General features: G+C 41.3%; 1 protein-coding gene across 1 annotated transcript in view; it reads left to right on the forward strand.

The window, feature by feature from the left end:
- Nucleotides 1–1,507: 1,507 nt before the first annotated feature.
- Nucleotides 1,508–18,122, forward strand: part of LOC120059543 (AMP deaminase 2-like) — a 49,078-nt gene continuing 32,463 nt past the window's right edge. Inside the window, exons 1-9 of the mRNA XM_039008675.1 lie at nucleotides 1,508–1,552; nucleotides 1,664–1,794; nucleotides 2,263–2,331; nucleotides 4,319–4,430; nucleotides 4,670–4,856; nucleotides 8,109–8,250; nucleotides 8,885–8,974; nucleotides 9,667–9,796; nucleotides 11,318–11,512. Coding sequence (XP_038864603.1) covers nucleotides 1,523–1,552; nucleotides 1,664–1,794; nucleotides 2,263–2,331; nucleotides 4,319–4,430; nucleotides 4,670–4,856; nucleotides 8,109–8,250; nucleotides 8,885–8,974; nucleotides 9,667–9,796; nucleotides 11,318–11,512 — 1,086 coding nt within the window. The 5' untranslated portion in view covers nucleotides 1,508–1,522. The remainder of the gene's footprint in view (nucleotides 1,553–1,663; nucleotides 1,795–2,262; nucleotides 2,332–4,318; nucleotides 4,431–4,669; nucleotides 4,857–8,108; nucleotides 8,251–8,884; nucleotides 8,975–9,666; nucleotides 9,797–11,317; nucleotides 11,513–18,122) is intronic.

Genomic DNA, 18,122 nt, shown 5'->3' on the forward strand with positions numbered 1-18,122 from the left:
TACATCAGATATCTTTCCATCCTAGCTTGTACTGTTCAATGAGCCCCTTGACCCTTGACCCTTGGCCCAGGTCTTGTAACTGTAGTTAGAATGTTATTGTGCTTAATCAACATGGAGACATTGAATCCTGTGCTGGCAACAAGGCCAGTGTATTGTTGATGGGTTTTAGGAGACATTGAATCCTGTGCTGGCAACAAGGCCAGTGTTGATGGGTTTTAGGAGACATTGAATCCTGTGCTGGCAACAAGGCCAGTGTATTGTTGATGGGTTTTTAGGAGACATTGAATCCTGTGCTGGCAACAAGGCCAGTGTATTGTTGAAGGGTTTTAGGAGACATTGAATCCTGTGCTGGCAACAAGGCCAGTGTATTGTTGATGGGCTTTAGGAGACATTGAATCCTGTGCTGGCAACAAGGCCAGTGTATTGTTGATGGGTTTTAGGAGACATTGAATCCTGTGCTGGCAACAAGGCCAGTGTATTGTTGATGGGCTTTAGGAAACATTGAATCCTGTGCTGGCAACAAGGCCAGTGTATTGTTGATGGGCTTTAGGAAACATTGAATCCTGTGCTGGCAACAAGGCCAGTGTATTGTTGATGGGCTTTAGGAGACATTGAATCCTGTGCTGGCAACAAGGCCAGTGTATTGTTGATGGGTTTTAGGAGACATTGAATCCTGTGCTGGCAACAAGGCCAGTGTATTGTTGATGGGTTTTAGGAAACATTGAATCCTGTGCTGGCAACAAGGCCAGTGTATTGTTGAAGGGTTTTAGGAGACATTGAATCCTGTGCTGGCAACAAGGCCAGTGTATTGTTGATGGGTTTTAGGAGACATTGAATCCTGTGCTGGCAACAAGGCCAGTGTATTGTTGATGGGTTTTAGGAGACATTGAATCCTGTGCTGGCAACAAGGCCAGTGTTGATGGGTTTAGGCTCCACCTGAATGGTCTGTTGTGTCTGGAGGCAGAAACAGCGGCTGAGTTCAGACCTCCAGCACTGGGCTGGGTTACTGTTTTGACTCTGCTCTGTATATTGTCCTGGCAGTCGTCACGCTTGTTATTCTCAGCCTATGTGGCTTCTGTGCCTTCCGGTTTATGAACTGTGGAGTAGGCTAAGCTTAGTAAAAAGGGGAAAGAAACCTGATCTTGGAAACATCTGATTTGGCACGGTGCAGATCGGCATAACAATCTCTCTCGCTCTATCTCCTTCCTCTCTCTCTCTCTTTATCACTCTCTATCTCTCTCTCTTTATCTCTCTCTATCTCTCTCTCTTTATCACTCTCTAACGCTCTAACTCTCTCTCTCTCGCTTCTTTTCTTTCTTTCTTTCTTTCTTTCTTCCTTCCTTCCTTCCATCTCTCTCTCCTTCCTCTCTCTCTCGCTCTCTCTCTCTCCCTCCCTCTCCCACTTTCTCCCTCCTCTCTCTCTCTAGTTGACCGCCGTGGTGCCCGCCACCTCCTGACTTCCCAGCATTCTTTGCCAGGGATCCCCGTGAGTCTGAAACAGACAATTGACCTACGTACCTCCATGGACGGCAAGTACAAGGAGATCGCTGAGGTAAGTGAGATAGAAAGAAAATTGAATTGAAAATCGTTAATAACAAATACGTTTTACAACGTATTTCCAAGCAAGCTCTAAACAAGCTACTCTCTCTGTGTCTCCATGTAGGAGCTGTTCTCTCGCAGCTTAGCAGAGTGTGATATGCTCAGCGCCCCTTATGAGTTCCCTGAAGACAGTCCCATAGAACAGCTGGAGGAGAGACGACAACGACTAGAGAGACAGATCAGCCAGAATGTCAAGTAAGAGAGGGAGGGAGGGCAGAGGAGGGAGGGAGGGCAGAGGAGGGAGACAGAGAGGAATGACGGGGGAGGGAGAGGAGAGAGGGAGGGCAGAGGGGGGAGAGAGAGAGAGAGAGAGAGAGAGAGAGAGAGAGAGAGAGAGAGAGAGAGAGAGAGGGCCGAGGAGGGAGGGAGAGAGAGAGAAGGCAGAGGAGAGAGAGAGAGGGAGGGAGGGAGGGAGGGAGGGAGGGAGGGAGGGAGGGAGGGAGGGAGGGAGGGAGGGAGGGAGGGAGAGAGAGAGAGAGAGGGAGAGAGAGAGAGGGGGCAGAGGAGGGAGAGAGAGAGGGCAGAGGAGGGGAGAGAGAGGGCAGAGGAGGGGGGGGGGGGGGGGGGAGAGAGAGAGAGAGAGAAGTCAGCAACAAGTCCTCATGAATCCCAATGGGATCATGTTGAAGTCTCTTAAAAAGCTTTTTATTATGTCTTCTACAGGTTTGAGCCAAATATCCTTCTGCGAGCCAAACAGGAGTTAATGAAGACTGGCAGCGCTACTGACCTAGAGTGAGTACAGTAAGGTGACTCAAATTAGTTCCGCTAGCTACTGACCTAGAGTGAGTACAGTAAGGACACTCACATTAGTTCCGCTAGCTACTGACCTAGAGTGAGTACAGTAAGGACACTCACATTAGCTATGCTAGCTACTGACCTAGAGTGAGTACAGTAAGGACACTCACATTAGCTCCGCTAGCTACTGACCTAGAGTGAGTACAGTAAGGAGCCTCACATTAGTTCCGCTAGCCACTGACCTAGAGTGAGTACAGTAAGGAGACTCACATTAGCTCCTCTAGCTACTGACCTAGAGTGAGTACAGTAAGGTGACTCACATTAGCTCCTCTAGCTACTGACCTAGAGTGAGTACAGTAAGGAGACTCACATTAGCTCCTCTAGCTACTGACCTAGAGTGAGTACAGTAAGGAGACTCACATTAGCTCCTCTAGCTACTGACCTAGAGTGAGTACAGTAAGGAGACTCACATTAGTTCCGCTAGCTACTGACCTAGAGTGAGTACAGTAAGGAGACTCACATTAGTTCCGCTAGCTACTGACCTAGAGTGAGTACAGTAAGGAGACTCACATTAGTTCCGCTAGCTACTGACGTAGAGTGAGTACAGTAAGGTGACTCACATTAGCTCCTCTAGCTACTGACCTAGAGTGAGTACAGTAAGGAGACTCACATTAGCTCCTCTAGCTACTGACCTAGAGTGAGTACAGTAAGGAGACTCACATTAGCTCCTCTAGCTACTAACCTAGAGTGAGTACAGTAAGGTGACTCACATTAGCTCCTCTAGCTACTGACCTAGAGTGAGTACAGTAAGGAGACTCACATTAGTTCCGCTAGCTACTGACCTAGAGTGAGTACAGTAAGGAGACTCACATTAGCTCCTCTAGCTACTGACCTAGAGTGAGTACAGTAAGGAGACTCACATTAGCTACGTTAGCTACTGACCTAGAGTGAGTACAGTAAGGAGACTCCCATTAGCTCCTCTAGCTACTGACCTAGAGTGAGTACAGTAAGGAGACTCCCATTAGCTCCTCACCTAGAGTGAGTACAGTAAGGAGACTCCCATTAGCTCCTCTAGCTACTGACCTAGAGTGAGTACAGTAAGGAGACTCACATTAGCTCCGCTAGCTACTGACCTAGAGTGAGTACAGTAACGAGACTCACATTAGTTCCTCTAGCTACTGACCTAGAGTGAGTACAGTAAGGAGACTCACATTAGCTCCTCTAGCTACTGACCTAGAGTGAGTACAGTAAGGACACTCACATTAGCTCCGCTAGCTACTGACCTAGAGTGAGTACAGTAAGGACACACATTAGTTCCGCTAGCTACTGACCTAGAGTGAGTACAGTAAGGAGACTCACATTAGCTCCTCTTGCTACTGACCTAGAGTGAGTACAGTAAGGAGCCTCACATTAGTTCCGCTAGCTACTGACCTAGAGTGAGTACAGTAAGGACACTCACATTAGCTCTGCTAGCTACTGACCTAGAGTGAGTACAGTAAGGAGACTCACATTAGCTCCTCTAGCTACTGACCTAGAGTGAGTACAGTAAGGTGACTCACATTAGTTCCTCTAGCTACTGACCTAGAGTGAGTACAGTAAGGACACTCACATTAGCTCCGCTAGCTAATGCATTGGCTTTAGCTCAGCAGGCTAACACAGTCTTGTGGCATGCAGAGTACCCTGGTCGGTCACAAATAGTTTATCTCTCATGTAGTTTAGCAGTCTAGGCTTTAGCTCAGCTGGCTAACACAGTCTTGTCAATGAACCGTTTCTCTTCCCCTATCACCCTCATATTCAACTCTGGTCCTCGAAGACATTTTACATGTTTTTAAGTTTTTTTCCATTCTAGCCCTCTAATCAGGGAATGATTTAGACCTGGGACACCAGGTGGGCGCAATTAATTATCAGGTAGAATAGAAAAGCAGCGGGCTCCAGACCTCGTGGGGTAACAGTTGAATACACCTGGCCTATCGTCTTGTGTTAGATACCTGAAGGAGCAGAGCCAGGCATTCATGGACCTGTACCCCAAGGAGATGGAGCGGGAAGGAGAGAAGGAGTTCCAGCGGGTCGCCATCTCTGGAGAGGAGAAATGTGGGGTAGGTCACAGAAATATCCCCCCCCCCCAAAAAAAAAACCATACCATATCCTGCTGTAGGGCCTTTGAGCAAGGCACTTAGCTAACCTCTAAACACTGATCCAGGGGCAGCTCACATGGGTGTGGGTTGAAAAGGAAAAAGATGATTAAGAAATTACAATGTAAAAATAAAAGTATTATTTTTCTTCTAAGGTCCAATGGCTAACCTGTGCCCTCTCTCTCCCCGCCCCCTCTCTCCAGGTTCCCTTCACAGACCTGCTGGATGCTGCTAAGTGTGTAGTGAAGGCCTTGTTCATCAGGGAGAAGTACATCGGCCTGTCCATGCAGAGCTTCTGTCGGACCACAGCCAGCTACCTGGAGGAGCTCAGTGACAGACCTCTAGATATGGGGATCTATGAGGAGATACCTGAGACCTCTGTTACTGCAGGTAGAGAAGACAGACAGAGAAACACAGACAGACAGACTGAAATGCAGACAGGCGGACAGACACACAGAGAAACACATACAGACAGGTAGACAGACACACAGAGAAACACAGGCAGACAGACAGGCGGACAGACAGGCGGACAGACACACAGAGAAACACAGACAGACAGAAAGGCAGACAGACACACAGAAAAACACAGGCCGACAGGCACGCAGGCACGTGCACAACACCTAGCACAGACTGTGTGTAAACTGGGAGAATTTTCATCATTGAAATTCAACATTTGAAACCACACGCTGTCAAAGGTTAATCTGCTGTTAGCACAACTTCAAATGGCTCTCAGCCAATCATTATGCCTCTTCAGGACTAGCAGTTTCATAATCATCAATAGAAGTAATTTTCCCACTTCATCAGCTCTACCACCTAGCAGCACAGACTGTCACGCAGTGTACAGACCAGTGGGAGAATTATCCCCATTGAAATGCAGTGCCGACATGGGTATGGCGTTGGCAACATGCTTGGCCCATTCCAACCCATCAACAGCAAGAAGAAGAAGAAGAAGTTCTGTGTCTGACGGACTAATAACTTTAATTCTATTATATACTGAACAAAAATATATATATAAGCAACATGTAAAGTGTTGGTCCCCATGTTTCATGAGCTGAAATAAAAGATCCCCGAAATGTTCCATACACACATCAAACGTATTTCTCTAAAATGTTGTGTACAAATTTGTTTACATCCCTATTAGTGAGCGTTTCTCCTTTGCCAAGATAATCCATCCACCTAACAGGTGTGGCATATCAAGAAGATGATTAAAAAACATGATCATTGCACAGGTGCACCTTGTGCTGGGGACATTAAAAGGCCATTCTAAAATGTACAGTTTTGTCATTCAACACAATGCCACAGGTCTCTCAAGTTTTGAGGGAGCATGCAATTGGCATGCTGACTGCAGGAATGTCCAACATAGCTGTTGCCAGATAATTTTATGTTCATGTCTCGACCATAAGCCGCCTCCAATGTCGTTTTAGAGAATTTGGCAGTACATCCAACAGGCGTCACAACCGCAGACCACGTGTAACCATGCCAGCCCAGGACTTCCACACCCGGCTCCTTCACCTGTGGGATCATCTGAGGAGGGGGGGGGGGGGGGGGGGGGGGGGGTGCTGAGGAGTATTTCTGTCTGTAATAAAGCCCTTTTGTGGGGGGAAACTAATTCTAATTGGCTGGGCCTGGCTCCCCAGTGGGTGGACCTGGCTCCCAATTGGGGGAGCCTATGCCCACCCATGGCTGTACCCCTGCCCAGTCATGTGAAATCCATAGATTAGGTCCTAATTAATTAATTAAATTTTATTTCCTTCTATGAGCTGTAAATCAGTAAAATCTTTGAAATTGTTGCATGTTGCGTATTACAGTTGAAATCGGAAGTTTACATACACTTAGGTTGTAGTCATTAAAACTCGTTTTTCAACCACTCCACAAATTTCTTGTTAACAAACTATAGTTTTGCCAAGTCGGTTAGGACATCTACTTTGTGCATGACACAAGCAATTTTTACAACAATTGTTTACAGACAGATTATTTCACTTATAATTCATTGTTTCACAATTCCAGTGGGTCAGAAGTTTACATACACTAATTTGACTGTGCCTTTAAACAGCTTGGAAAATTCCAGAAAATGATGTCATGGCTTTAGAAGCTTCTGATAGGCTAATTGACATAGTTTGAGTCAATTGGAGATGTACCTGTGGATGTATTTCAAGGCCTACTTTCAAACTAAGTGCCTCTTTGCTTAACATCATGGGAAAATCAAAAGAAATCAGCCAAGACCTCAGAAGAAAATTTGTAGACTTCCACAAGTCTGGTTCATCCTTGGGAGCAATTTACAAACGCCTGAAGGTACCACGTTCATCTGTACAAACAATAGTACGCAAGTATAAACACCATGGAACCACGCAGCCGTCATATCGCTCAGGAAGGAGACGCGTTCTGTCTCCTAGAGACGAACGTACTTAGGTGCGAAAAGTGCAAATCAATCCCAGAAAAACAGCAAAGGACCTTGTGAAGATGCTGGAGGAAACAGGTACAAAAATATCTATATCCACAGTAAAATGAGTCCTACATCGACACAATCTGAAAGGCTGCTCAGCAAGGAAGAAGCCACTGCTCCAAAACCGCCATCAAAAAGCCAGACTATGGTTTGCAACTGCATATGGGGACAAAGATCGTACTTTTTGGAGAAATGTCCTCTTGTCTGATGAAACAAAAATAGAACTTTGGCCATAATGACCATCGTTATGTTTGGAGGGAAAAGGGGGAGGTTTGCAAGCCGAAGAACACCATCCCAACCATGAAGCACGGGGTGGCAGCATCATGTTGTGGGGGTGCTTTGCTGCAGGAGGGTCTGGTGCACTTCACAAAATAGATGGCATCATGAGGAAGGAAAAGTATGTGGATATATTGAAGCAACATCTCAAGACATCAGTCAGGAAGTTAAAGTTTGAAAAAGCATGTGCGAGCAAGGAGGCCTACAAACCTGACTCAGTTACACCAGCTCTGTCAGGAGGAATGGGCCAAAATTCACCCAACTTATTGTGGGAAGCTTGTGGAAGGCTACCCGAAACGTTTGACCCAAGATAAACAATTTAAAGGCAATGCTACCGAATACTAATTGAGTGTATGTAAACTTCTGACCCACTGGGAATGTGATGAAAGAAATAAAAGCTGACATAAATCATTCTCTCTACTATTATTCTGACATTTCATATTCATAAAATAAAGTGGTGATCCTAACTGACCTAAGACAGGGAATTTTTACTAGGATTAAATGTCAGGAATTGTGAAAAACTGAGTTTAAATGTATTTTGCTAAGGTGTATGTAAACTTCCGACTTCAACTGTATATTTTTGTTCAGCATATTCTTTCTATTCTATTTGATTCTATTCTATTGAATTCTATTATATTTGATTCTATTCTATTGTACTCTACTCTATTTGATTATATTCTATTTGATTCTATTCTATTTGATTCTATTCTATTGAATTCTATTTGATTCTATTCCATTTGATTCTATTCTATTGAATTCTATTTGATTCTATTCTATTGATTTCTATTCTATTTGATTCTATTCTATTCTACTCTATTCTATTTGATTATATTCTATTGAAGTATATACTATTTGATTATATTCTATTGTACTCTATTCTATTTGATTTTATTCTATTGTACTCTATTCTATTCTAGATTTAGACCAGACGGTCCATCCTCCCGTCTCCACCACTCACCCCTACGAGAACCAGGACCCTGCCTGTATGCCTCCTGATTTAGGCTACGGCTGCAAGATGGTAAACGGTGTCGTCCATATCTACACTAATAAGGACACAATGGAGAAGTGAGACATTGGTTTCTTCCATTAAATCTTTCTACCACTTGAATTACTTTTGTAACACTTTACTTAAAACCTGCAGGTTTAAAGAATTATATTCTGCTCTGTGATACGTTATAAAACTTGTCATCAGCATGTAGCAAGGCCAATTCCGATTTTTTACTTGAAATTCTAATTCGATTATTGAATTCACATATGAAGTGGAGAATTTACATTTAATTAAATGTTTATTTAAAAAATCTTCAAGTTATGGAATAGGAATTTAATTGGAATTAGACTGTTTGGACTTTTTGAATTGGAATTTAATTGAAATTGTAAACACATTTTAATCTTTGGAATTTAATTTAATTGGAATATACGGTATTTCCCAGTCAATGGATTTAATGCACATAGCATACAAAATTGACTGTAGGATTTGTTTTTAATCATTTCAACCTGTATTCCTTTATTTCCAGTATAGCTAGCCTATCTGAACAGTGACATGATCAGCCTGAAAGCCTGCAGGAACTGAATTCAAAATGGAATTTGTTAAATTGTTGGGAATAATGTTGATTTGGGAATTGAATTCTTGGAATTGACCCCTGGCATGTACAGTAGATCATCTTATAATGTCCCTTTAAAACATGCACTGTGATGTCAGCAGCACAGAGTTGGAGCTTCCTTATCCAGACCTACAGGACTACATCAATGACATGAACGTCATGATGGCTCTCATCATCAACGGACCTGTGTGAGTACAGTACACAGACAGACCGTGTCTTTTATTGATTTACTTTGGTACTGTGTTTTGTTCTCTTGTACACTTTTATTCTTTGTTGTTTTTTGTCTATAATGTGTCATTGTAAAGTATTGTTCATGTATTGTTTCATTGTAAAGTATTGGTAATGTATTATTTCACTGTAAAGTATTGGTAATGTATTGTTTCACTGTAAAGTATTTGTAATGTATTGTTTCACTGTAAAGTATTGGTAATGTAATGTTTCACTGTAAAGTATTGGTAATGTATTGTTTCACTGTAAAGTATTGGTAATGTATTGTTTCACTGTAAAGTATTGGTCATGTGTTGTTTCATTGTAAAATATTGGTAATGTATTGTTTCACTGTAAAGTATTGGTCATGTGTTGTTTCATTGTAAAATATTGGTAATGTATTGGTTCACTGTAAAATATTGGTAATGTATTGTTTCACTGTAAAGTATTGGTCATGTATTGTTTCATTGTAAAGTATTGGTCATGTATTGTTTCATTGTAAAATATTGGTAATGTATTGTTTCACTGTAAAGTATTGGTCATGTATTGTTTCACTGTAAAGTATTCGTCATGTATTGTTTCACTGTAAAGTTTATAGAGATTTTTTTATGGACCTATAGGCATAACGTTTGATTTTATTTGACACAATGTCTGTGCTTATTCACCACCACAGGAAGTCGTTCTGTTACCGTCGGTTACAGTACCTGAGTTCTAAGTTCCAGATGCACATATTGCTGAATGAGATGAAGGAGCTGGCAGCTCAGAAGAAAGTCCCTCATAGAGACTTCTACAACATACGCAAGGTAAGTCCCACGTAACCCTAAGTCTAACCCTAAACTTAACCCTAATCCTAAACCTGTCACACCAAGAAGTCTGCAACATAGGTCCCTCAAAGAGACGTCTCTAATGTATGCAAGGTCCCTCCCTCTTAACCCTAAACCTAACCCTGTAACACTGAAATGTCTGCAACATATGCAAGGTGAGCATATCACTAATCGCTGACCGTGTCTAATGTGGTTTAACCACATCCCCAGGCTCAATTGCTATCACCGGCTGGATACCAGATTAATTTATCCTTATTGCAGAGGTTAGGTTAGTCTCTGAGGTTAGGTTAGTCTCTGAGGTTAGGTTAGTCTCTGAGGTTAGGTTAGTCTCTGAGGTTAGGTTAGTCTCTGAGGTTAGGTTAGTCTCTGAGGTTAGCTTAGTCTCTGAGGTTAGCTTAGTCTCTGAGGTTAGTCTCTGAGGTTAGTCTCTGAGGTTAGTCTCTGAGGTTAGTCTCTGAGGTTAGTCTCTGAGGTTAGTCTCTGAGGTTAGTCTCTGAGGTTAGTCTCTTAGTCTCTGAGGTTAGCTTAGTCTCTGAGGTTAGTCTCCGAGGTTAGCTTAGTCTCCGAGGTTAGCTTAGTCTCTGAGGTTAGCTTAGTCTCTGAGGTTAGCTTAGTCTCTGAGGTTAGCTTAGTCTCTGAGGTTAGCTTCGTCTCTGAGGTTAGCTTCGTCTCTGAGGTTAGCTTAGTCTCTGAGGTTAGCTTAGTCTCTGAGGTTAGCTTAGTATCTGAGCTTAGTCTCTGAGGTTAGTCTCTGAGGTTAGTCTCTGAGGTTAGTCTGAGGTTAGTCTCTTAGTCTCTGAGGTTAGCTTAGTCTCTTAGTCTCTGAGGTTAGCTTAGTCTCTGAGGTTAGCTTAGTCTCTGAGGTGAGTCTCTGAGGTGAGTCTCTGAGGTGAGTCTCTGAGGTGAGTCTCTGAGGTTAGCTTAGTCTCTTAGTCTCTGAGATTAGCTTAGTCTCTTAGTCTCTGAGATTAGTTTAGTCTCTTAGTCTCTGAGATTAGCTTAGTCTCTTAGTCTCTGAGGTTAGCTTAGTCTCTTAGTCTCTGAGATTAGCTTAGTCTCTTAGTCTCTGAGATTAGCTTAGTCTCTTAGTCTCTAGATTAGCTTAGTCTCTGAGGTTAGCTTTGTCTCCGATGGTACTGTATGCTCCTGGGGAATATTAATCAGAGCAGGAAAGAAGAAACCTTGAATGGAACCACTCTCCTCAGAACAGGAATTAAGAAACCTTGAATGGAACCACTCTCCTCAGAACAGGAATTAAGAAACCTTGAATGGAACCACTCTCCTCAGAGCAGGAAGGAAGAAACCTTGAATAGAACCACTCTCCTCAGAGCAGGAAGGAAGAAACCTTGAATAGAACCACTCTCCTCAGAGCAGGATGGAAGAAACCTTGAATAGAACCACTCTCCTCAGAGCAGGGTGCCCATCCTCTGGTTGTATCGGTTGCATCATGATAAAGTGCCCTAATCCATCTTCTATGTCTGTGATTCCTTGTAAACCCAGGTGGATACCCATATCCACGCCGCGTCCTGTATGAACCAGAAACACCTGCTGAGGTTCATCAAGAGGGCCATGAAGAAGTATCCAGGGGAGATAGTGCATGTGGAGAGAGGCAAGGGACAGACGCTCATGGAGGTGTTCCAAACCATGAACCTCACATCCTTCGACTTGAGTGTGGACACACTGGATATGCACGCTGTAAGTGGTGGTGGGTGAGGGCAACATGGGCTCCGGGTAATTCGTATTATTCTGTATGTAAATTGGTGGCACTTCATTTAGTATGATACAGTTGAAGTCGGAAGTTTACATACACTTAGGTTGGAGTCATTAAAACTCGTTTTTTAAACCACTGCACACATTTCTTGTTAACAAACCATGGGTTTGGCAAGTCGGTTAGGACATCTACTTTGTGCATGACACAAGAAATTTTTCCAACAATTGTTTACAGACAGATTATTTCACTTATAATTCATTGTTTCACAATTCCAGTGGGACAGAAGATTACATACACTAAGTGGACTGTGCCTTTAAACAGCTTGGAAAATTACAGAAAATTATGTCATGGCTTTAGAAGCTTTTGATAGGCTAATTGACATCTTTTGAGTCAATTGGAGGTGTACCTGTGGATGTATTTCAAGGCCTACCTTCAAACTAAACTCAGTGCCTCTTTGCTTGACACCATGAGAAAATCAAAAGAAATGAGCCAAAACCTCAGAAGAAAATTGTAGACCTCCACAAGTCTGGTTCATCCTTGGGAGCAATTTCCAAACGCTTGAAGGTACCACGTTCATCTGTACAACCAATAGTACGCAAGTATAAACACCATGAGACCACGCAGCCGTCATACCGCTCAGGAAGGAGACGCATTCTGTCTGGTGCGAAAAGTGCAAATCAATCCCAGAACAACAGCAAAGGACTTTGTGAAGATGCTGGAGGAAACGGGTACCAAAGTATCTATATCCACAGTAAAATGAGTCCTATATTGACATAACCTGAAAGGCCACTCAGCAAGGAAGAAGCCACTGCTCCAGAACCGCCATAAAAAAGCCAGACTACGGTTTGCAACTGCACATGGGGACAAAGATCGTACTATTTGGAGAAATGTCCTCTGGTCTGATGAAACAAAAATAGAACTGTTTGGCCATAGTGACCATCGTTATGTTTGGAGGAAAAAGGGGGACGCTTGCAAGCCGAAGAACACCATCCCAACCGTGAAGCACGGGGTGGCAGCATCATGTTGTGGGGGTGCTTTTCTGCAGGAGGGACTGGTGCACTTCACAAAATAGATGGCATCATGAGGCAGGAAAATTATGTGGATATATGGAAGCAACATCTCAAGGCATCAGTCAGGAAGTTAAAGCTTGGTCGCAAATGGGTCTTCCAAATGGACAATGACCCCAAGCATACTTCCAAAGTTATGGCAAAATGGTTTAAGGACAACAAAGTCAACGTATTGGAGTGGCCATCACAAAGCCCTGACCTTAATCCTATATAAAATTTGTGGGCAAAACTGAAAAAAGGTGTGTGGGCAAGGAGGCCTACAAACCTGATTCAGTTACACCAGCTCTGTCAGGAGGAATGGGCCAAAATTCACCCAACTTATTGCGAGAAGCTTGTGGAAGGCTACCCGAAACGTTTGACCCAAGTTAAACAATTTAAAGGCAATGCTACCAAATACTAATGAATGTATGTAAACTTCTGAGCCACTGGGAATGTGATGGAAAAAAATAAAAGCTGACATAAATCATTCTCTCTACTATTATTCTGACATTTCACATTCTTAAAATAAAGTGGTGATCCTAACTGGCCTAAGACAGGGAATTATTACGAGGATTAAATATCAGGAATTGTGAAAAACTGAGTTTAAATGTATTTGGCTAAGGTGTATCAAGACATCAAAACTATAAAATAACACATGGAATCATGTAGTTACCAAAAAAGTGTTAAATAAATCAAAATATATTTTCGATTCTTCAAAGTAGCCACCCTTCGCCTTGATAACAGCTTTGCACACTCTTGGCATTCTCTCAACCAGCTTAACCTGGAATGCTTTTCCAACAGTCTTGAAGGAGTTCCCACATATGCTGAGCACTTGTTGGCTGCTTTTCCTTCACTCTGCGGTCCAACTCTTCCCAAACCATCTCAATTGGGTTGAGGTCGGGTGATTGTGGAGGCCAGGTCATCTGATGCAGCACTCCATCACTCTCCTTCTTGGTCAAATAGCCCTTACACAGCCTGGAGGTGTGTTGGTTCATTGTCCTGTTGAAAAACAAATGATAGTCCCACTAAGTGAATGGTGTATCGCTGCAGAATGCTGTGGTAGCCATGCTGGTTAACTGTTCCTTGAATTCTAAATAAATCACTGACAGTGTCACCAGTAAAGCACCCCCACACCATCACATCTCCTCCTCCATGCTTCATGGTGGGAACCACACATGCGGAGATCATCTGTTCACCTACTCTGCGTCTCACAAAGACACAGTGGTTGGAACCAAAAATCTCAAATTTGGACTAATCAGACCAAAGGACCGATTTCCACCGGTCTAATGTCCATTGTTGTGTTTCTTGGCCCAAGCAAGTCTCTTCTTCTTATTGGTAACCTTAAGTAGTGGTTTCTTTGCAGCAATTCGACCACGAAGACCTGATTCACGTAGCCTCCTCTGAACAGTTGATGTGGAGATGTGTCTGTTACTTGAACTCTGTGATTAAACTCAACATTTTATTTGGTAGTGGATATACAGTGGGGAGAACAAGTATTTGATACACTGCCGATTTTGCAGGTTTTCCTACTTACAAAGCATGTAGAGGTCTGTAATTTTTATCATAGGTACACTTCAACTGTGAGAGACGGAATCTAAAAAATTAAAAAAATAAAAAAATCCAGAAAATCACATTGTATGATTTTAAAGTAATTAATTTGCAAAATCGGCAGTGTATCAAATACTTGTTCTCCCCACTGTAGGTCAAATATATGAGGATCAGTTTCACTCTCAGGATCATAGTTCACCCTCTCCATTCCCCGGGGGCATGGTGAGAACAGTTTCAACATCTTTAGTACACAACTTCTCTAGCCATGTCACAATTAGCATAACATCAATCAACCCATAATGCATTGCTTCACTCAAATTAATTGGTCAGTTTTCAAAAAAATCCTTCAGTTTCCAAAATATAATCAAATCCCCAATTAATAATCCAACCCAAAATTAGAATAACAGTGCTCCAGTGAATCACATTGGTCTTGGCACTCAAAGTTAAAACCCTCAACCTAGCACACATCGACACTGGCAGAATGTACATTTATATTAACATACAGTATAATTATCCATATTTATAGTATTAACCTTCTTACCTGGATCTACTCACAATGTGAGTAATGTGTAAAAAAAAAAAAAACTAAAAAAAACACCACTACTGGTTAAAAATAAAACAAAACAATTTCAAATGACAAAATCTAATTAGAATCACTACCCATAATAACTCCATAAAGAAAAGAAACTGTACACATACAGTCATAGGAAAATAGACTTAAGACAGCCTACCCTTGTTCAAATGCAACACCCTCTCCTTCTCCCCGTTGGTCCGAATCACAAATAGGGCTATGAACCATAAACTTCATCATAATTATCTGTAATACAAATTACCTTCAAATCAGTATTACAAATGACCTTACATTCATCAACCAAATGGCTTTCCGGTGAGGGTGATCAAACCACACTGCAAAGTCAGGACAGAGGTCAGAGGTCACACAAACCCATCAAATAAGTCTTTCTTACTATATTAGACTATTTAATGAAAAACAGTCAAACATTACATACATTTCGTATCCCAGGTTTACAGTAAGTTTACAGTACATTTCTTATCAAAAGAATGTGTTCAAGTAAAACTCCACAAATGTCATGTGTCATGCCCCTTTAAGAAACCTCGGCATTAACCCGTGAAAACCCACTAACCCAAAGGAAATAGTCCACTCAACAAGTCAAATACATGTTAACACCACTAATAAATATTCAGAACAAATGTGTTGTGAGTGGGTATTTGCAAACCATATGGCAAAAACAAACAATAATGGCCAGGCCAGTTCCCTTTACCAATCTATTTCAGAATAAGATGACATAAATCTCTCACGAGATTAAAACACCCAACTCTCTGAGTTGGCAAGGAGTATTTTTTATTTATTACCCTTTAGACTCCATTGTCCTTAATTCTTGCAAGGATTGTCCAACCCCAAAATCGGCTCCATTTCCTCCCATGTCAAATTATCCTAGTGTCGTTACTGGACCAGTGACATTGATAATAGCTGTATCGCCTTAGATTGTGCCCCTTTCCAGTAATGTTATCATTTTAACCTGTTGCATTGATTTAGTAGAAATATAAACCTGTTTTTTAAAACTTCTTCGGGATCGGTGTCGGTTGAGCTAACGTAGGCTAATGCGATTAGCATGAGGTTGTAAGTAATAAGAAAATTTCCCAGGACATAGACATATAGACATAAGCTTACATTCTTGTTAATCTAACTGCACTGCAATTTACAGTAGATATTACAGTGAAAGAATACCATGCTATTGTTTGAGAGTGCACAATTCTGAACATGATAAGTTATTAATTAACAAATTAGGCACATTTGGGAAGTCTTGATAGAAAATTTTGAACAGAAATGCAATGATTCATTGGATCAGTCTAAAACTTTGCACATACACTGATGCCATCCAGTGGCCAAAATCCACCTGGGCTGGAATAATACATTATGGCCTTTCTCTTGCATTTCAAAGATGATGGTGCAAAAAAAATACAAAATAATGTTTTTTTTTTCTTTGTATTATCTTTTACCAGATCCATTGTGTTATATTCTACTACATCCCTTTCACATTTCCATAAACGTCAAAGTGTTTCCTTTCAAATGGTACCAAGAATATGCATATCCTTGCTTCAGGTCCAGTTAGATTTGTCATTTTAGGCAAAAAATTCAAAAAAGGGGCTAATCCTTTAATAAGAGGTTTAACAAAGCTAGAACCTTCATAAAGTTTGTGCTGTCTTATTAGCGTAATAGTAAAAAATAAAACATTTACCTGGATCTACTTAAATTTTTAACACTGTTCCCCTCAATGGAAATAGATTATCGTTTGAGAATACATCAACTTCTTGCCCAAATTCAATGGTGTTACCTACCTAAGCTATAAAACCCAGCAACAGTAATCAGAAACAATCAAAGAAACGTTTCCCATTCAACTATTCAGACCTCTGCTGCAAATGTTCCACTGCGTCCCTTACAGCCCGATATATAGCACAGCGAGCACGACCCGCTTTCACCAGCGGACCAAAACATGGCATTAGTATTCTAGCCCAAAACCACCAATAACTAATAACATATTTCAATTGAAATAATTAGATGGTATTGTTTTCATTTCAGTCTATCCAAATAATATTACTTTATTTTTTTTAAATACCAATACCGTCCATGACTTTAAAATTGACATGTAATGCGCCAAATAAAATACATCCATTGCTGTTGTAGCCTTGTATTAAAATGCAATAATTAATACCCATATTTAGTTATCAACTATGATCATGGTCACAGTTGATATCGCAATTGCCTATCCGCTATTATGAGAATTCATTAGATTTAGTCATTGTCCCTTCTGATCAGGCTACAGGTAATAAAACAAACACTTGCATTTTTTAACAAGCATATATTCAGTTCATATCCATATCATTAATATTTGATTCAGTGATTTAAATTACGACATCATTCCTAGTAGCCTATTCTTTCAGGGGATTAAAGAGTCGTTCAATTTAAACTAAGCAAGATGCAAAATCGTCCAGTTTATATCTTTAAACAAACACTGGCTGCTATAACTTTCTAAAGGAAAAAACATGGCAATAGTTGAAATGACAATCAGAAACAGTCAGTAACACAGACCCAATGCTATTGAAATGACAATCAGAAACAGTCAGTAACACAGACCCAATGCTATTGAAATGACATTCAGAAACAGTCAGTAACACAGACCCAATGCTATTGAAATGACATTCAGAAACAGTCAGCAACATAGACCATATGCTATTGAAATGACAATCAGAAACAGTCAGTAACATAGACCCAATGCTATTGAAATGACAATCAGAAACAGTCAGTAACACAGACCCAATGCTATTGAAATGACAATCAGAAACAGTCAGTAACACAGACCCAATGCTATTGAAATGACAATCAGAAACAGTCAGTAACACAGACCCAATGCTATTGAAATGACAATCAGAAACAGTCAGTAACACAGACCCAATGCTATTGAAATGACAATCAGAAACAGTCAGTAACACAGACCCAATGCTATTGAAATGACAATCAGAAACAGTCAGTAACACAGACCCAATGCTATTGAAATAACAATCAGAAACAGTCAGTAACACAGACCCAATGCTATTGAAATGACACTCAGAAACAGTCAGTAACATAGACCCAATGCTATTGAAATGACAATCAGAAACAGTCAGTAACATAGACCCAATGCTATTGAAATGACATTCAGAAACAGTCAGTAACACAGACCCAATGCTATTGAAATGACTTACAGAAACAGTCAGTAACACAGACCCAATGCTATTGAAATAACATACAGAAACAGTCAGTAACATAGACCCAATGCTATTGAAATGACAATCAGAAACAGTCAGTAACACAGACCCAATGCTATTGAAATGACAATCAGAAACAGTCAGTAACACAGACCCAATGCTATTGAAATGACATTCAGAAACAGTCAGCAACATAGACCCAATGCTATTGAAATGACAATCAGAAACAGTCAGT

This window comes from Salvelinus namaycush, chromosome 14 (genome assembly GCF_016432855.1).
Source record: "Salvelinus namaycush isolate Seneca chromosome 14, SaNama_1.0, whole genome shotgun sequence".
NCBI lineage: Eukaryota > Metazoa > Chordata > Actinopteri > Salmoniformes > Salmonidae > Salvelinus > Salvelinus namaycush.